The 21,563-nt window shown below is 36.8% G+C and overlaps 1 protein-coding gene across 1 annotated transcript in view; it reads left to right on the top strand.

Moving 5' to 3' along the window:
- LOC126162724 (kinesin-like protein unc-104) overlaps positions 1–21,563 on the top strand; it is a 373,406-nt gene that overhangs the window by 207,306 nt on the left and 144,537 nt on the right. The window contains 5 exon segments of the mRNA XM_049919386.1: positions 1,750–1,889; positions 10,156–10,281; positions 13,365–13,498; positions 13,617–13,929; positions 21,521–21,559. Coding sequence (XP_049775343.1) covers positions 1,750–1,889; positions 10,156–10,281; positions 13,365–13,498; positions 13,617–13,929; positions 21,521–21,559 — 752 coding nt within the window.

Raw genomic sequence — 21,563 nt, 5'->3', positions numbered from 1 at the left:
AATTTTCCTGTAGGCAGTATCTATCTTACCCCTAGTGAGATAAGCCTCTACATCCTTACATTTGTGCTCTAGCCATCCCTACTTAGCCATTTTGCACTTCCTGTCGATCTCATTTTTGAGGCGTTTGTATTCCTTTTTGCCTGCTTCATTTACTGCATTTTTATATTTTCTCCTTTCATCAATTAAATTCAATATTTCTTCTATTACCCAAGGATTTCTACTAGCCCTCGTCTTTTTTACCTACTTAATCCTCTGCTGCCTTCACTACTTCCTCCCTCAAAGCTACCCATTCTTTTTCTACTGTGTTTCTTTCCCCCATTCCTGTCAATTGTTCCCTTATGCTCTCCGTGAAACTCTGTACAACCTCTGGTTCTTTCAGTTTATCCAGGTCCCATCTCCTTAAATTCCCACATTTTTGCAGTTTCTTCAGTTTTAATCTACAGGTCATAACCAGTAGATTGTGGTCAGAGTCCACATCTGCCCCTGGAAATGTCTTACAATTTAACCCTATTAACACTAGCATTCCTGAATTGCACAAATGGGAACTCTCCCTGCAATACATTCTACATTCCCATAGCCCCCTGACCTCAAACTTTCCTAGTCCCTGTCCTCCACTTACTTCTGCCTTCACTCCTTCACAACACAGTCTTCTACCCCACCAACACAACCACTAGTCCGAAGTGCTGAAAGATGTCCCTTTAAACTATATTACCTAATAGGCAGGTCTTAAGAGACAATTGAAATAGTGATATAGCCTTTATTGTTTTTATATAGTGAGATAGTTCATTACATAGTTATTTCCTTGTGTACTTCTCTCTTTTCCACTACCCCCACCCCCACAAATCTCATGACTGAACCTAGCCACCCTATCCTGTCCTCAACACATCCCTAAATACTCCCACAAGCAGCACTACACCTTCCTCCAATCTACCTGGAACCCCTCTCCCCTCCCCAACCCAAGCCTCCTCCTTATCCCCAGTTTGCTGCTGCCCAGGTACACTACGATTCAGTCCAGCCACAGTGGCCAGAGACAGTGATAGTGTGTAAACAAGTAGTGCTTGTGAAGCAGGTGTGTGGGTTTCTACTTCAGATGAAGGCCTTTTGGTCGAGAGATAGAGTGCATATCATGTAATGATGACATGATAACATGATCATGTACACATTTAAACATACAATTAAGTAGACAGAATATTTAAAGTGACTTATTACTTTAAGTGCTAAAAGATATTCCTTTAAATTATATTACCTAACATGCAGGTCTTAAGAGACAATTGAAATAGTGATATAGTATATATTGTTTTTACATGGTGGGATAGTTTAATACATGGTTATTTCCTTGTGTTTAAGAATACATTTAAATTATGAAACAGATTTTAGTTGTATTTTATTGCTTGCTTCATGGCCACAAAATAAAATTAAACGAATATGCTGGATACCTTTATACATTATTCTGTGACTGCGCAACAGTTTTCATGAATTAATTAATTTAGGAGAAAGAATACCAGAAATCTATAAAGAATAAGAAAGGAAGTCTAACAATGAATTTGGAAGCAGTCCACCTTGCTTATGTGTGTCTAGTATGGACAACATGTAGGTTGTTTTTAGCCATCAGATTCTAGAAGTCAATACTTCCACTACCAAACTCTTTACTTCTCACATTAACTGTTTTGTATTTCATTTTGTAATTTTCAAATTTTAATTATTGGAATATATCTGAGATGACAAATGATTTATTACCATTTGCACCAGGTATGCAGACCGTGCAAAACAGATAGTATGCAAGGCAGTTGTTAATGAAGACGCAAATGCTAAACTTATTCGGGAGCTCAAAGAAGAAATTGTACGTCTTAGAGATTTGCTTAAGGCTGAAGGAATTGAAGTGGAAGAAGGTTTGTGGAAATTGAATTATTTTATTGTGTTTTGCATTGATTACAGTACAATGGCATACATGTTATACGTACCCAGCTATAAAGATATATTTTCCTTAGAATTCTCTTGAAAATTCCTTCGCACAGACACCAGTGACCAAGAATTGTGCATGTGAGCTGTTACACATTCTTGTGCAATTATTTCATATTATCTTATATATACACATTAGGCAGCAAATTTTCATAACATTGAGCAAATGTTATCTACTTACAATGGAAGTAAAATATGACTACTCACAATATTTATGACAGTATTTGTCAGCATTGTCCCAATTGTTCCTGTTTCTGTGCAAGGTAAGTATACACTCCTATTCTGTCATAAATATTGTTAGTAAGTGGTCTTGTGTATTTTTCATGTAAATTGAAAATTATAAATGTTAATGATTAAAAATGAAGATTCTTTCTTATTTGATAACACTGAAATAGTGTGACAGCCTGACAGGGAAAGCAAACAGCTACATACCACTCAGAATGTTTTAAAATTGCTTTGTCAGATGATGACATGAAAGCAGGTCTGTAAGATAACAATTACAAAAATTGGCATATGAACCTGAAACTTTCTTAACTCTCCTGAAAGGATGAAAAATTAAAAAAAAGGTATAGTTGTTCATAGTTTCTTTTCTTTATATCAGCTCACATTTGAGACTTATTTCCTCATTACCACAAATGATTTATCAAATGGTGCATTTGTCAAACATGACTGTGGAAACTTCCTGGCAAGTTAAAACTATGTCCTGAACCGAGACTTGAACTCAGGACCTTTACCTTTCGTGGGCGAGTGCAGTACCACATACGACTGTTTATACAAATCATGCATTTATTTAAGGTGTGAAAGGCCAGTTGTCTCTCAACAAGCATGATACTGTGACAATCCAAATTTTTCACTGTTGCTGATACATCATTACCTGCAAACATCAGTTATATTTTCTTAATCAATCAGTACAGTCAAACTATTTGAAGCTTCGCTTGGTTCGTGTCATCCTTTTCTATTGCAGAACAAGAGATTTAAGTTTTCCCTGTGGTACTTTCAGGGTTTTTATATAGATATATAGTTCACTTATCTGCCATGCAGTCATTAATCAGTGCTACCATTTTTGAGTATGCACTTTTACAATCAACATGAAGTGTTTCCTCTGACCGGAATCATGTCTTTGTCCTTGGTAAACACTAACATGTCACCTTAATTATATGAGCATGCTGCCTCACTGATAAATACATTCAAAGCTCAAAATCTGTTGGTCCCAATTTATTGAAACTCTCCTATAACTACTGTGTATGTTCTTTGGATCATACAGCTCTAAGAGAGAATAGGACTTAACCTGTTCCCAAGATTTAATCCTAGAACAAGTATTTCATTATACAGATGTAGTTGTGGGTGGCTTGATATTTGCAGATACTTGTATCATTGTATTTAACTGAATTTGTGTTGAGAAATAGATAAATTATTTCTCTTCAAATGGGTGATATTTTGGAAGATGTACAGAATTTTTATTATTCTTTGGAGCAATAAGATCATAAGAGAAGTGCAATGCACAGTTGTCTGTCAGTATACAGATATGAACTAATAATCTGCTGCTGCACAACTTTAGTAGCTGGTTCTCTTACCCACAAAAATATCAATTTAGGACTGTGGTGAACATACAGTGATATTTCAGATATCAACAGCAAAAACTGAGCATGAAAAAGTTTACTATTAAATACCTTCCTTTTGCAGGGTGAGTTATATACCACATCTTACAAAGGTATTTTTTTCTCAAATTTGCTGTAAAACTTGGAAAGAATTTTTTTCTCCTTCCCCTAAATTGATCTTCTTATTTTTTAATTGACCTTCATATTTATCGTTCGAGTATCTCATTTCAGTGCCTGTCGTGTATTTAATAATCATATTGGATATTTAATTTTCCTGTCTGTCATCATCTCACTAACCTCCCTCTCTTTTTTTTGTGTATGTATGTACTTCTTCCTGCTCTATATATCATGATAGTCATTCATACTGTTGACATGTTGGTTATGAAACTGAAACTGCAACAGTCATGTGATGTTATTAAAAGAAGTGTACATACCTACTACCCAATATATAACAGTTAATTTTTAATTTGGGGAAGAAGATACTTTTACACACATTTTTCTCCTATCACAGCATATATGGTCATGTAACATGAAATGTGGAATGATAGAGCATTGGAAAGCAGGGACAGGGAAGATCATATACAGTGGAGTGCTGTAAAGGCCAGGAAAGGATTAAATTTGGTGTTTGTAGAGAAATCCAAAAGCCGCAGAGAGAACCATAGTAGACAAAGAGAGAGATAATATCCACATGCAGAATGGAATGGTGCAAATTGAAGAATACATAGTGAAAAGAAGAGATTAAGTGTATAATGTAAGGATCCAGCAGCTGCAGTGAAAGAACATGAAGAATACAAGAAAATAAATAGTAAAAAATATGGAAAAGATGTAAAGTGAACTGAAAGAAAGTGGAGAGAAGTGGGAAGGTTTGGGGAACTCAGGATCAGGAAAGATGTTTGGCAAATCAAATGTACTAAACAGAAGTAGTCTATCCCAAATGAACTGCAAGATCTCAAATGGCAGAGGAGCAAATGTTAAAATTAAAGACCAGTACCCAGTAGTTCACAAATTTCTTCACATTCTCAAGATGTTGTTTTCTGCATAATCATTCTGTAATTCTCTTGTTTCACCCCTACCTTCCTCTTTAGTTTTTTTTCCTTTGAACACCTTCTGATTTCATTCTGAACATATGTTACCCATATTTTCTTACCTCATTTCACATCTTCGTGCATACTGATAAATTACTTTAATTTACGTTTTAAGCTTTCCATTGAAGTTTTAGTTAAGATTTGTTCACATTGGCTGTCTGTTTTGCCACATCTTACATTCTTGTAAATAATGAGAGTGCCGGTCCACCTACCAGTCTGGTACATGTGAGATGTTTTCCTTAGATTTCTATTATACAATATGTAAATGTAGATTGTTGGAATAGGAATTTAACTTAACAGCTATTTTGGAATAAGGTGGATGTTCTGGTGTCTACTTAGTAAAAGGCAGCATTACTAGGCACATGCTGATCATCACACAGTCCTGTTACATACCACTCTTGGAATGAGAGGTCCTTGCCTCTGTCCATGTAAAGGGAAAAAACTTGCTTTGACATTCCTTTCAAGGCTTCAGTCTACTTGACCGATGGTTTCAAAAACAGTGTATCACGTACAAAGGTGGTGAAATGGTGATACTTTATTCTGTTCTTCCTGACGTAGGCTTTCTCTGGGATGGTTTCATTTGACTGTAAAATCATCTCCAAGACCTGTCTTCCATCTACTTGCATACTAGACCCTTTCTGCAGTGGCCTAGGCATTGGCAAGATGTTACATTCTGACCTACCTTCCATCTCTACTTATATTTAGTGTATAGAGCATGGTATCAACCATCTGCTTTGAATGTTATTGTTTCATTTGTATTAGTGATGATATTTTTTGTGAATAAGTACCTGCTTTAACTCCCTCTTGTCATCTTCCTAATTCTAGAGTAATAGATAATTGGTAAACATTTCCTACAAATGATAAACAGACAAGTTTGAATACTGGTCAACAAAGAGTTTTAATCTTAAAAGAAGATACATTCTCTTTGTTATTGACCACTTTGATTCAAAATTAGTAGTAATAAAGTTAAATTAATATTTGGAAGCAACTCTTGATGTACACCTTGTAATATCATCTCTCATTTACCTTTCAATTTTCTATTTTTTAAAAGAATTCTTTCAATATTTACATTTTGTAAGTACTTCTCCTGGGTCATACGTGTGCATTATAAGGAACTCATACAACTACCAACTTACATCTTACAGTGCAGTCAACTCTTTCATTGATAAATGCCATCTGTTTATCACTACTTCACTTGTATTCTTATACTTCTCTCTCTTCTCTTTTTTGAGTAGCTTTCATGTTCCTGGTCATATTACACACACTCTTCCCTTACTCCTCTTCATTACTGATATCAGAGAAGAAATCCCCATACACCACCACTCTCTCTCAGCTTTTCACTCCCATTATCCCATCTCTGTCATGTCATGCCTTTTAGAGCTTAAGCATGTTACTGCCCAATGTATTATGATTTTTAGGATTAGTTAATATACCCATATTTTACAAGGCAACCATCTTTTTTGTAGTTTTAACTGTTAGATTTTGTTTGTGTAATATACGGCTGACTTATAAGAAGTCAACGACTTCTCTGTTTGACTTTTTAAGTATGCAGTCTTTAATATATACTGCCACAGTGAACAAAATAGTAGCTGTTATCATTACAGGACCAATGGTGTTGCAAATGTTGTCATTATTAGAGTAACTGTAACTTTATTGACATTCTGTACTTGTTCACTTGTCTTATCTCTGACCTCATGAAAGAAATATTGATTTCAGAATCATTAATTTGGGGAACATAATTGCTAGTATACATAACTGTCTGATGGTCCTGTTGTGAGCACAGCTCTCTTCATTGTAAAAGTATTTGTATATATATATATATACACATGTATCCACTGCGGTGTTAAAACCATTCATAAGTTTTTGGAATGTGTTATTTGAAAAACAGTGGAAGCTAGTATTATCTGACTATGGCTTTAAGGTTTCCTAGCTTCCTGGAAATAGTAACATTCTGCTTTATTTTTGTATTATTCCTACCTAGGGCCAGATGGCAAAGTGATATATGAAAAGAAAGAGAATAATAATAGTAACGACAACAGTAATAGTAAGTAAATATACTGCTCTATGAGAAGAAACATTAATGCTTTCCAGTTGCTTTCTTTTATTTTTCATTTTGGGTAACTCGTCATAGCAAAATGAGAAACTGAGACAGCCATTTCTGTAACAACTTTATAGAACAGTGTAGTACTAAGTACTTTGGGCACACAAACATAGCATTAATTTCATATCGTCAAAATTCACAAGAAAGCCTCATTTTCTCATTTCATGTATGAAATTTTATTTCCAATTTTTTTTTCATTGTTTGTCTGGCTGTTTTCTCCTTTAGTCATTGGCTTCTGGCTTTTGCCCTATTGAGTTTAGCATCAATTTTCATAATTTATGTATTTACCATTCCCTGACAGTTACTTTGTGCAGCAATGCGGAAACACTTTGCACTCTGTGTTTGTTATGAAGCAGCTGTAATCAATATCTATGAAATACTTAAACTGAGATAGTGCTGTAGAGTTGAAGATATCATAGGATTAAGCAGTTCATAAACAGTGCACAGAGCTAGAAAGTAGCAAAATAACAACTTAAAATGAAAATTTTAGTGCACTTTTAATTGTCTTGATGACACACAGCTGACAGAGCAGAGCAGGATACTTGTCTGTATTTTAATGGATTATGAAATGGCTTTGCTGTACAAGATGTTGTTAGGTATCTGCCACTGCACCTGAATTTGGTATATTAATACAGAAAAAGTCCTTATTGTTCTGCTTATGTTAACTGTGCTTCTTTTTTTGTTGTAAATAATGTGGTGTACAGTGTAATAAATTTTTAATTACGTATGGAAAATCCCAAAAAATCAAATGCCTTTTATATGTGTCAGTCATAAGTGTGCTTTGCATTTGTACGATATTTATTTGAAGTGTTTCTTCTTTACCAGTCTTGTTCATGTGCTGATCTTTGTTCCTTGGTCATGTAATGCTACTTTCTTTTAGATAGTTTATTGACATGAAATATTATTTCCATCATGTATGAACTATCTTCTCTGCTTGCAAAATTGCTATGTACAGCAGAAATTCCATTAGAATTGATGGCAAGCATGATGTGCTTAAATTCTAAATAAGATGTATGTACTATTTTTTGTTCTGGTGAGTCAGTGGAGCAGTGCATCTAAAAGAGTATTTAATCATATGGAACAACATTTAAAACTTCTTCTGCACATTATATTTTCTTTACATTCTGAATTTTTTATGGTTTAATATTTGCAGGGCAGATAAGACATACTCAGACAACAGAATGAAGGGAAGCAAAAACAGCTGGCAGATAGGGTTTTGTTTGTGTGTGTGTGTGTGTGTGTGTGTGTGTGTGTGTGTGTGGACCACAAATATACGTAGATGACAGAAGATTTTTGCATATGGTTTCCCTGTTCTATTTATTATTGACACCAAGAGAAATTGTGTACAGAAAGTTTCTCACTTGATCCATTTTATAACTTTTTTCCTTGTTATTATCCTTCACCTGGTATTATGTTTACGCATTTTTAAATTTTCATTGAGATAAGAGTGCAAGTATCTTAATTTTTATAGACCTAACAATTATGTTAAATTCAGTTGCATCCAAAACAAAGAGTTTGTAGGTTGTTAGGCCAAGTAATGTGCTTTCATATTTCTAATACTTTGATGATTCAGTGCCTGAAATTGTTAGAGGGTAGTCTATTGCTGCGACCTTCAATTTTGACCATGGATTGACATCATTCCCAAAATATGTATTGTTAATCTTCATTGTGTTTGTGTTTTGCTGATATCTTCCAGCAAAAGATTGTGATAATGGTGACGCAGTTTACTGTTTAATCTTATTCATTTTTTGCTACTATTAAAGTTGCCAACAATATGGTGAATTTAGGTACTGTCTCTAAGTAAGAAAGTGTGATAATGGTTGGATTTTGAGTGAACTCGCATGTTATCGAAGTAGGTTTCATGTCAACCTATTAGAAATCAATCCACTGGCATGAAAAGAGGGAGAAAGGGTAATCACTGCGAATCTGAGTAGAGAAGCATTTATGTGATCAAGACTACCTGCCAGAGATAGCATTCGGTCTTGCCCATGAGTTATGGTAGTGCAATTGTTATCATGGGCTGTAGTAGTATGAACGGAAGATCAGTGAGTTTATGGATCCACTGAGCTATATGGAACTGGGCTTAGGTCCTAGACAGCTCATAACAAGAGATATCAGTCAGCTGATTAATAAATTTTCCTTATTTAAAGACACACAAAGGACTGTGTGCCTTAGTAGCTCTCTCATTTTATCTGTGTCAAGTAGCTGCATGAGTCTCTTGGATCCCATGTATCTGAGAAATATATACCTCATTGTTATTGAACACTCTCTCTCTCTCTCTCTCTCTCTCTCTCTCTCTCTCTCTCTCTCTCTCTCTCTCTCTCTCTCTCTCTCTCTCCCCTGCCCCCTGCCCCCCCCCCCCCCCCCCCCCCCCCCACACACACACACACACACAAAATCACTCTCTGCAACACCGTTGGGCTATGGGTCTACCTCAATTCAGAAACATGACAACAGCTGTAATAGGGCAAGAGATTAACAATGAAATTAAAATTTAGTGTGCGAAAACTATTATGTCTAAACTCTGCTACACAGTGTAATTTTATATAAATATGGAAACATACCATCTGTGCCTCAACACATCCTCTATTAATTGCATCATCACAGTAATATAAAATGTACACGCATCAGTGAAATTATGATGTAGTTGAAAGTTTATTTATGTCAGTGTAGGCTTGAATAACAAAAAGTAAATTGTTGCCGATTTTCAGTTTTTAAAATCAGAATTTTGTGTTGCGATTGTTGTTAAATGGTTAGATAGTCTTTGTGATATCTACAGAACTAAAAAATGCTAAACATGGTAATTTGTGAACAGAAAAATGGAATTTTCAGCTGAAAGAAAGCTGTATATTTAACATACATTGCACATTTATTTACTTCTAGATAATTTATAGAAACCTAGATTTGAAGTAATGAACCTTCCTATTCAAGCATCCTTTTAATATATCTAATTGTTTTTATTGTTTGATGTTGTATTGTTCTAGCTATGAAGTTCTGATCTCTACATTTAAACTGAGAGTCATTCAGAAACATATCAACATATCACATTTGACACACACACACACACACACTCTCTCACTCTCTCTCTCTCTCTCTCTCTCTCTCTCTCTCTCTCTCTCTCTCTCTCTTTGTTCATCCCTCATCATCCCATTATCACCTCTCACACACATCTCTTATCTCAAAATTGATCTCTGATATTCCCCTCTTTGGTGCTCCAAATGTTTCAATAGGATGACGTATCCCCTTTCCATTTTTATTATAATTCATTTTTATTATACTTCGTTATTTTTGTGTTAATGTTTAGTGGTACTGATTTGGGGCATACACATCTGTGCATTAGACTACACTGCTTTCTTTTAACTTGGTGTAGAAGATTAAAGATTATGTTTCATTCTAAAATTATGTTTAACAGGAGAGGAGGGAGTGACGGTATCGAAAATGGTGAAACGAGATAGTGAAAAGCAGCTGCCTACCACTCCATCAACACTTGCTGAAGAAGCTGTGGACCAGCTGCAGGCGAGCGAGAAGCTTATTGCAGGTTTGTTTCTCTGCAGATTTTTAATTTATTAATTGTATTATTAAATACTTGCTTTTTCAGAATCCTGTATGTGTGGTGTCAGACATGTCTGAAAGAACAGACAGCCATTATGAATTAAGACACAGAGGAAATACAGACATTGGCTGTGAGTGGGCGTTGATTCAAATCAATGGGGAAGGTTGAAACTTTATTCCTGATCAGGGTATGAACCCAGATCTCCTGCTTATTGGGCAGATGCTCAGACCACTCTGCCATCCGGACACAGTAGCTGTTGCAACCACATCAACTACCATAGCATGCGTCCCATCAGACCAAAATTCTCAACTTATCCACACACTAATAATGTAGTATGCTTGTCCGTTATTCTCATTACTCACTGCGTTTTGCCAGTTCCCGTAATTTTTTTTTCAGTTTTACAAGGAACTGACTTCCTACCTTATAGAATACGTGTGAATATACACATACACCATGGCCCGCACGTTCACCGGATCTGACGTCCCCGGATTTCTTTCTGTGGGGGATAGTTGAAGGATATTTGCTATCGTTATCCACCGACAATGCCTGACAACATGCATCAGTGTATTGTCAATGCATGTGTGAACATTACGGGACACGAACTACTCGTTGTTGAGAGGAATGTCGTTACACGTACTGCTAAGTACATTGAGGTTGACGGACATCATTTTCAGCATTTATTGCATTGATGTGGTATTTACAAGTAATTACGCTGCAACAGCATGCGTTCTCAGAAATGATAAGTTCACAAAGGTACATGTATCACATTGGAACAACTGAAATAAAATGTTCAAATGTACCTACATTCTGTATTTTAATTTTAAAAACCTACTTGTTACCAACTGTTCGTCTGAAATTGTGAGCAATATGTTTGTGATTCTGACAGTGCCATCTATCACAAAGCGAAAAAAGTGGTCTAACTAAAACATTCATATTTCTTTACGTACTACGTGAATATGTAATAAAAAATGGGGGTTCCTATTTAAAAAAAATGCAGTTGATATCCGTTTGACCTACGGCAGCACTGTCTAGCGGGCCAACCATAGCACCATCTGGTTTCCCCCTTCAAGCTAGACAAGTTTCGTTCTTTGTAGTTTTTTCGTTTGATGCTTATTTCGTGAGATATTTGGCCCGGTCACGATCAATGGACCACTCTGTATATAGTAAGAAAAATATATAGCCTGTGCGTGTCAGATTGTTCAGTAGAGTATCATGTAAAAATTTGAAGTGAATTGGTCAAGTACTTTTCAAGATCTTTGATAACAATGACTTTTCTTTACTAATGTAGATTTTTGTATGTAGGAATGTCAGGAGACAATAGTGTGTGTGTGTGTGTGTGTGTGTGTGTGTGTGTGTGTGGAGGGGAGGGGGGTGCATGCGCTAGCTCAGAAGATGAAACTTAACCAAAAGTAAGCAATTTACCATTTTCTGTTTGCTGCTCAGCACCACCTCCATTTAATGAGTAATGACTTCTCTTTGTAATTACAGTCCATCCTGAATTTTCTGTAATTAAACATGTTAACAACCCTATGTACGTTGAATATGATAAGACTGGGCACTAACAGAATTTTTCGGTTTTATAGGGAACTGACTTCCTACCTTACAGAATACGCATGTTTGTTTATTTTTTTGGGGTTATACCTCAAATGAGTACTACCTCCTCCTACTTTCTCTTTCTGTTCTTCTTCTAGAGGAGGTATATACTGACCATGTTCTAGCGAATTGTGATTATCTGTTACACCCTAGGAACCTACCCTTCCTCTGTCAACATAAGTTGCAAATACAGGCCACACTTTTTTTTTTCTAAATTTTGGCTTGAAAATTCAAGATGTGGTCTGTAATTGAGATTTTTCTCTTCAGATCATAAATCATCATTTTCAAAATGAAATGTATACATATCTTGTGGTTTTAAACTGATACCATTACAAGTTACTGCATTGTAACAGCATGAGCACTTACAATAATACCAGCTGTGAAGCTTTCTGCCTATGGGGGCTGGGGGGGGGGGGGGGTTAGTGGTTTCCAGTTAAAAACTACATACAGTGGCAATTTTTGTGCATGAGCTGTAATACTCTACATCACTGTGCACTGCTGCCTTTCTGCACTACATGTACATTGCACACTGTGTAATAGACATTACTTAAGTGCTGTTCTTTATATCAGAATAGGCCAGCACTTGGTCTGCATTCCCTATTTTTGAATTAAACAAAAAATTTTGAGTCGAAGTTGGAATATATAATGCTGAAAAGATATCTAACTGTTTCCGTAACCTTGAGCTCTTTTTTGCTCAATTGTAGTTCTGTGAGGAACAGCTAGATTATTTCGATGCATAAATCACCAAACTCACCCATATGATACTTTAAATTCCATTGGTGAAACTTTTCTGTTATGGAGGATCCATTTCCATATGGACCCAATTGCTCTTCACTGCCCAATTGTTATGTAGGAGTGTCGACATAATTACTGTCTGCATCATCTACCTAGGAGTAGTACTTCATAATTGGAGATATGTTAGCTGTTTTATCTCAAGCCACAGAATGTGCTTGATGAAACTGATGAAGTGTTAGTATATGTCATAATCGTGTGTGTGTGTGTGTGTGTGTGTGTGTGTGTGTGTGTGTGTGTGTGTGTGTGTGTGTGTGCTTCTAGAAGTACTTTCTTGTGAATTTAATAGTGTGGCAGATTTACTTTTTACCATTGCATCGTGTGAAAACTTTAGGTCTGGCTTATACTCATGCTAATACTGTACTTAAAATCTCCACTGTATCTATTTATAAATTACTTTTATTTTATTTGCTCATTTAGACTGCCAATTATCCCACAATTAACAAACATTGTGATTTGTACGTTCATCATGTACAAAACATCTTTATAGTATCGCTAGCAGCTAGTTACGGATTATTGAAAACAACTGCTCCTGATGTACAGTTCTGATGGTTTTGATGTTTGTCTTGTGAGTTACATGTATAACTATATAAATATTGTGCATAGAAACAAATTTGTTGTTGTGCTTTGTTATATATATTTCAAGTGATTATAGTTGTTGCTGTTATTGTTGTTGTTTTTAGAGCTCAATGAAACATGGGAAGAAAAACTTAAGAGGACTGAGGTGATTAGACTACAGAGGGAGGCTGTATTTGCTGAGATGGGTGTTGCTGTGAAAGCAGATGGAAACACAGTGGGCGTCTTCTCTCCGAAAAAGGTCAGCATGCCAAATGAAACACTAAGTTAAAAAAAAGTCTTGCTTTAACAAATGGTATTTGATCCAGAAGAATGCATGTAACAGATTGGAGTATATATTCTATGTTAATGTTTTTCAGACGCCACATCTTGTGAATCTTAATGAGGATCCTTCTATGTCTGAGTGCCTAATATATTACATAAAAGATGGATGCACTCGGGTAGGCTCAGCGGAAGCCAGTATTCCGCAAGATATCCAACTCAGTGGTTCACATATTCTTAAAGAACACTGTGTCTTTGAGAATAATGATGGTGTCATCACAATGACACCAAAAGAAGGAGCCCTTTGCTACATCAATGGCCGTGAGGTCACAGAAACAACAGTTTTAAAAACAGGTTCCAGAGTCATTCTTGGAAAGAACCATGTATTTCGTTTTAATCATCCAGATCAAGGTGAGATATTTAACTGAGTTGTAGAAACACTTCTAGCTAAGTACATGACTTTTTTTTACCTAACAGTTTGTGTCCGCTTCATAGAAACCTTAAGGTACATATCCCATTTTGATTGTTGACCAGTCATTTACCTTTCTAGGCCCCAAGATACGGTTCATTAGCACTGCACATTCTTTCACTCTTACATCTGTTACCTAATGTCTCGTGTGCATTGCTTCAGAAACTTTGATCCTGGTCAAAATCATATTGCAGACATCATTTTGAAAATTTTAAAAATATTCTTATCATATATTTTGGGTTATGAGAAATTTCTTGTAATCAATTGCCACCCCAGCCCATTAACTTCAACATTTTGCTCCTCTATCAACTTTACTATTTTCTTATGTTTCTGTCATTGTTATTATTCCCTCTTCATTCTTCCCCCACCCTCTGCACCTACCACCATCTTTTCTTTGCATTCTTTTTTTAATAAAAATTCCACTATTGTTCTTTATTGACAGTTCATGTTCTACCTCCCATTTTCTGATTTCTTTAATTTGTTGGTAACCAGTCACATGCTGCAAAAAAGTGGGAAGTGAAAGGTGAGAGCAGAGATCAACTGAATTTTTCTTTAGTGCACAATTCGACAATACATCCATCCACAACAATAAAATCAAAGTGGTGGAATTCATAAATATCATAAAAAGGTAGAATGGTTAATGACCATGGAAGCAAAATGGAAAAACAGGTAGTCAGGGAATGTAGTTTCTTATGTTTTATGGTGATTATTAATAATAATTTACTTCATCTATTTAAATTTCTAGTCCCTATGCAAGTAGCACACCAATGTATCCCTGTAAGATGTGTATGAGTAACATGTAAGAAGAAGATAATTCAATTTCTTATAGCTGAAACTGCTTCAGTTGCTCTTTGGATGAAGTGAAAGATAACAGCTGAGGTTTATCACCTCAAAAGACTAAGAGCGGGTATAAATTAGGAACTGTTTGCTGTGAAAGCAGGGAAGAAAAACTCCACTGAATTATGTGAATTGGAAATAAAATTTCTTGGTCTCTTAACTTCCATTCCTCATATTTCCATTTAATAAACTCTCAGCCAATGTGCTTCTTTAAAATTCTGATTATATTCCAACTCATATTCTGCCTAGTGCAAATGAGCACATTACTCTAAAATTAATCTGTGAGAGATGTAAATAGTGATAGAATGCATATTTTATTGCAAGATTTTATGAGTGATTTCCTTCCTTGTTAGATAAGACTGATACTTATCTGTTAAATCCTCTAGTAATGAATTGTAGTTGCCTTGTAATCATTCTCCCATTTACAAGACTGTTTTTCAGTTACTTTTATTATTATGTGATAGAGCCATAATCACACATTTGCTTGTTCATTAGCTTTCTGTATATTTTTCCCTTGCTCAGATAGGCTGACGATAAAATCCACTACTTTCCATGCCTCACTCTGTAATAATGGTACCCTTATAGGCTCACTGTGTTGTCCATCTGTCTGTCTATGGTCCCTTGGTGGTATAAAAAATTTAAGCTTCTAAGACAGTGCAGTCAAAGGATATGGTCATTTATGTCACACATTTTGATACTCACAAACTCACCCCCTGACAACCCACAAATGAACTATCTATATACATACCATATATACTCGAATAATCCACACCCTCAAATAATCCATGCACCCTAATTTTGAAGGAGAGAATTTCTTTTTTTTATGCTTTAATTTGTTTTATTTACGAAAAAATTATTCTAACGTAATGATATGTTCAAAATTATATGTAATATCAATTGGTTTTAAGAAACACATCATAAATTCCACATGCTATTTTGCAGGTTGATAAACCACTAAAATGTAATTGATTTGGGTAATCCAGCTGGCTGGCTGGCGGGTCTGCCAGCTGGCCTGTTAGCTAGGTGGCCTGCCGGGCAGCCAGCTGGGGGACATTGTCCCCGCCAGCCAGGACTCTAGGTCTGCCTACAATAGCTAAAGAAAAAAGAAATGCAAATTACCATTTTTAAGAATTTAATGTTAATACTGTATGAGCAATATATTTTAGTCAATACGTATGCTCCTTTACCTCTCCATCCGTCATCACTTTCGCCGTCATCACTAGTGGGAGAATAATTGTTGTCTTCACCATCTTCCCATAGAGTGTCGTCCTCTATTCCATCCAATGAATTTGTGATAGCACATTTTTTGAAGGATTTTTCCACCAGTGGTTGCAGAATGGAGTCCCATGCACTTTTCACCCACACACAAATCTGGGACAAATCCGGCCGTTTGATTTTTCAACTCAGTGTGGACTTGGGGTTTTCATCAGCCATCCATAGCGTATATTGCTGTGTAAGTGCAGCTTTGAATGACTGATTTATACACACATCTAGTGGTTGTAGGCTGGATGTTAGGCCTCCAGGGATAATGACCAAGTTAGTTTTCCTTTTTTGTAATTTGTCTCGACTTCCTTGGTTGTATGTCCATAAGAGTTGTCCATGACCAACATGTTACGAAATTCATTAATACACCATCACAACATTGCCAAACTTGCTTCATCCAGTCAGTCACAAGTTCATTGTCCATCCAACCTTTTGGATTCGCTTTCACTAATATGCCTTTCACTGATATTTTCGGAATAGTTTTTCCTTTTAAATATCGCGTAAAATGGTAGCTTCCATCCGTCGCCAGTTACACACAAGGTCACTGTACACCTTTGCTTTTCACGGCCACCAGTTCATATCATGATAATAGATTCTTCTTTGCTGTTCACAGTGTTGTTGAGTGGCATCTCAAAATAGACTGGCATTTGATCCACATTACCAATTTGCGATAATATATAGGACTCTTTGTGTCGCAGTTTATCACATAGTGATGAAAATGCACTATTTTTTCCTCGTAATCACCTGGAAGCCGTTGAGCAATGGTAGTTTTCCTCTGGAATCCTAATCCATTTTGGTTGAAAAATCTTGATAGCCAGCCCAGGCTAGCTTTGAAACTGGTAATGCCTAGTTCTTTGGCTAAAGCCAGTGCTGTAAGTTGGCACATATCACTCGTCACCGCACATCCGTATTGGCGCTTCTTATCTACATAATCACAGAGTCGTTTTTCAAGGTCTGGAGGCTTTGCGTTTTGGCCACGGACTGCCCAGCAACTACTGTTAGTTTCTTGAAGCTGTTTCTTTTTTTCGCCAGTCACAAATACAACTCTCCCTCACATCATACTTTCTTCTCACTGCAGCGTTTCCAATGTTCTCAGTTTCTTCAATAATTTACAGTTTTTCTTTAGCAGTGTATGAGTGATAACGATAATTAACAAGTTTGTGGACATTGTTAATACTTAACTTGTAACATGCTACTGACATGTCACAGACTGAGGCCACAAAAATGCGATTGTATAATGTGATCTATTATTGGAGGTGGAGCAGGACCAACCTTGTTTTGAGTAGTCTGCGCACCTCAGTTTTTCATCCTTAAATTCAGGAAAAAACATTCTCGGATTATTCAAGTATATACGGTATTGTGCAGAACCCTCATAGTGTAAACACTGCTCACAGTTATCAGTTTTTTTTGGTATTATATACATCCTGCAGTTAACTTATGTTCTTATAGAAAAACTGAGTGTGTGAGTAATTTTGGTCAGTTATTTTTTTACAGTTATTCCAGATGTACAGGTTGACTTCTCAATGGAAAATAAAATGACATACATCTAATTAATAAAGGAAACAAAAAGTTATGTACCATTTTTCAAGCTGTGTAATATTAAGAGAGCTATAAATATTTTTCTGAACCCACAAATGACAAATCAGACAAACTTAAATTTACTAATTCATACATGAAACGATCACATTATAAAGGTTTCATGGAGCCACTCCATTTAAACTGAGCATGTTCATCACAAAGTGTGCTATATGAGCTTTGCATGGGTCCAAGGGCGGATTAAAGGGGGGGGGGGGGGGGGGGGGGGGGACGACAATCATCTCAAATGGTAATTTTTGTAATCTGCACCAAAGTTAAGCACATGAATGAAGGGTGTTGGTCAGTGGATTTAGTCATTTAATTCAGTATTCCCCAAGCCACCTTGGTTTGTGTGCCTGAGTTAATGTACTAGCTGTACCAGTGACTTGTGCTCTCCCTCCTGCTCAAATTCTGGGCACCACATATTAGCAGGGCTCCCCCATCTGCCACAGCAGCATGCGCGTCACGTTTCCCTTAGGGCACTATCTGCTTTGTTCCTTTTGTTTTCATTGCTACATTTAGTAGACTGCTTGCCCAGAATTGAGGAGTATATCCAAACAGTTTGTGCCACTTCACGTGATGCCACCAAGAAGTGCTTCTTTGCATTGACCGAGCCTTCACACAGCACAGTGCGGTATATGCTCTGATGCGCAATTAGTGCAAAACTCAATTGGTATCATTACAGGAGTTGTCTCCTTTTGTACAGCTTTGCCAAAAAGAAATGCTGTGCTCATAAAGTATGCAGGGTACCAGCTACCATATTTACTCGAATCTAAGCTGCACTCGAATCTAAGCCGCACCTGAAAAATGAGACTCGAAATCAAGAGAAAAAAAATTTCCCGAATCTAAGCTGCACCTGAAATTTGAGACTCGAAATTCAAGGGGAGAGAAAAGTTTTAGGCCACACCTCCAAATGGAAACAAAGTTGGTCCATTGTAATATGAGACACAATTTAGGACGAATGAATGACTATACAGCTACAGTAGTTTGGTTTGAGTCGTAAGCTTAGCAGTTAAGCTTTACCAGGTAGCCATTGCTATTCATCAGGCACTCCGTCCGTATTTATACAGGTACCCTTCGTTTTTCACGTGCTTCGTCTCGTTTGAATTGATTGCTTATTTTTCTTTGATCTGATAAGTGCCATTCTCTTTGTTACAGGTGTTTATGTCACTCTAAGCTGAAAATGCATTACTGTACTGTGTCATGCATTGTTTGTCGCGTTCTGATAATGAGTCTTTACAGCCTGTCACCATTCGTGGCATGGCTTGCTTTTGTGCATGCAGAACCTGTTGTAGGTTTGGAAAACACAGCATTCACTGCATGTGCACGAGCCTGTTTTTCTGGGAGTGGGCAAAATTGGTGTTTTTGTGCCATTGCAAACAAACTGCTAGACATGACCTTTTTTTTTCCACATGTGTAACATATTGCGTTTTGTGATGGGCAATCCTGACTTTTATGACAAGCAAAAATTCTAGGGCAAGATTTCACTAAGTTCACAGGTCTCTTTACCTGTCTACATGGGTGTCAGCACACTGTGTACGCGCACATTGTTGTGGCTGCTTAGGGTGCTCACGAACAAGGGGCAACTTGACCCAACAATTTGGGGCCTGGTCAGACTTATCGGCCACTATGGCACCCATATCATATTGCTCTAAGATTCGCAACACTTGAGGAAGTGATGGATCAGATTACTTTAGGATCTGGCCGTATTCTACTATATGGGACATTGAATGTTATTGCATCCCTAATCAATAAATCACTGTAAAAGTTGCCACATCTACACATAAATTTACACTTCCTAGTCATGCCTGTTAATTCTGTGTACCACTGATGGTACATCTGTTCTGGCTTTTTCTGCAAGTGAAAGAATTGATATCTGGCTGCAGCTACTTGGACTTGCTGGTCATAGTACTTGGTTAATGCAGCGATTACTTCGTCATAACTGAGTTCATCAGGAGACACTGTTTTTATATCAACCAGAGCACTGGGGACCCTGCAATGGAAATAAAGTGTTGTTGCTTTACAGCACCTTCAACATGATGAACTTGACAATGTGCATGGAACTGTGTCAGTTATTTGAGCGATTCCTCTTTGGTATCGTTAAGTTGCCAGAATGTTGGTATGCTGGTCGGTGGCACTTGCTGGGCTAGTCGGTCGGTTGGTCAGTTGTTGTGCTGCCAACCTAACTAGTGCAGCCAGAACTTGTTGTACCGTCATCAGCAAAGCAACAATTTTTTGGTTCTGAAACTGAAAAGCTTGTCTTAGATCCCATCCTCGTCACCAGTTTTTGTGTTGTCTCATTGTCACTTTAGGCTTGTACCACAGGAAGCAAAGAGAGAATGTTGTTTGGTGGCAGTATCCTCTTTCTATAACTCAACTGCATGCATGTATTACCAGGGTTATTTACAAAGTGCTACTTATCTTAAGATAGTCCAGGTGTCGTTCTACAACCTCTTCCATAATAGTCCTCATTGGCCTCACTGCTGGTGAAGTACAAGTTCTGCTATGCACATGACTAGTCCCTATGTGCTGCCTGAGACAGAGGTTCTGATTGCAGCTGAGGACTTTGCTCGTTGACTCATTGGATCACTGACTGATTGGGCCTCTGGTCCGCAGCGACAGTATAAATACTGGTGGTCGAGACTGTGTTGATGGCCCGTTGCCCGCGTGTCTGTTTTTGGCCTCTCTCCTGATAGGCGCATTGCCTGCACCTACTATTGGTCTTCTCGCAATCTCTTTGCCACCTGGTGTGCTGGTGACAGTTTACACCAGCACACTTAGAATTTGTGTTATACACAGATTAGAAGGGAAAATATTAATACAAATAATTTGCATATAACATCAAAGTCAGCAATGAACAAAGACATATTTTAAACAAATTGGTTCATAAAGGCTTTGAGTGTCAATTATGCCTAACTTTAACAAACAGTAATAAACTGCTTAACTATTCCAATTGCTAAAATTAACAGAATCTTTAATGCTAAAGTTACGTTCTTTGATACACCCAACTATCTCATCAACCAGGGTAAAGATTACTATCAACTGAATTTGGTACAATTTCAATAATTAGTCATGACATTCACAATGTTTTTCTAGAGCTTTCTGTTCATTGATATTACATGGAATAATTGCACCACAGAATTGTCAGTAGTACTTCCAAATTTGGTAACCTTGTTTCAGCCAATCACCAACTCATAAATACACTATTACAAATTATCAAAATGTTGTGATTTTGACAATGACTCATTGTATTTACCATCAACAGACACACAATTCACAATTTTTTCATACAATATTAAATAATAAAAAATAAATGTGAAATGTAGTAATACAATAACAATAAAAGCAACATGATACAGTGTATCGTGTTGTTCATTAATCAGATATGGTAATCGTACAGAAAGTGACTCTCAGACTTTTACAGTACATACCCTTTCCAGTTTCAGTTTTAAGGAACTACTGAAAAACAGTCCGTTCAATTCCTAATTTTCTGGCAGTTTGTATATACTCATATCTAAAAGCACACCAGTTTCACTTTTAGTAGTTATTTGTTAATTTACTGTAGATTCTTCATGCAGTCATTTTCCTGAGTACAATGACTTATCTCAACATATTGAGTGCTGCCGTAATAGTAATACATTTCTGAACCAGATCAACATAAATATTAAGTATTGAGTATTGTTTGTGTGTGTGTGTGTGTGTGTGTGTGTGTGTGTGTGTGTGTGTGTGTGTGTGTCTGTGTTTGTGTGTGTGCACGCATGCGTGTGCATGCGTATGTGTGTCAACTGTGCTGTGATTTAAATATCCATATTTGCAGAAATTTTTGTTTAGTGCTGATCATTCCCCCTATGTTTTCAGCCCGTGAGAGAAGGGAGAAGACCATAGTGGAAAATCCTGGTAA

This window comes from Schistocerca cancellata, chromosome 2 (genome assembly GCF_023864275.1).
Source record: "Schistocerca cancellata isolate TAMUIC-IGC-003103 chromosome 2, iqSchCanc2.1, whole genome shotgun sequence".
Taxonomy (NCBI): domain Eukaryota; kingdom Metazoa; phylum Arthropoda; class Insecta; order Orthoptera; family Acrididae; genus Schistocerca; species Schistocerca cancellata.
Note: the sequence above shows the minus strand (reverse complement) of the source record. Positions and strands in the feature narration are given on the sequence as shown.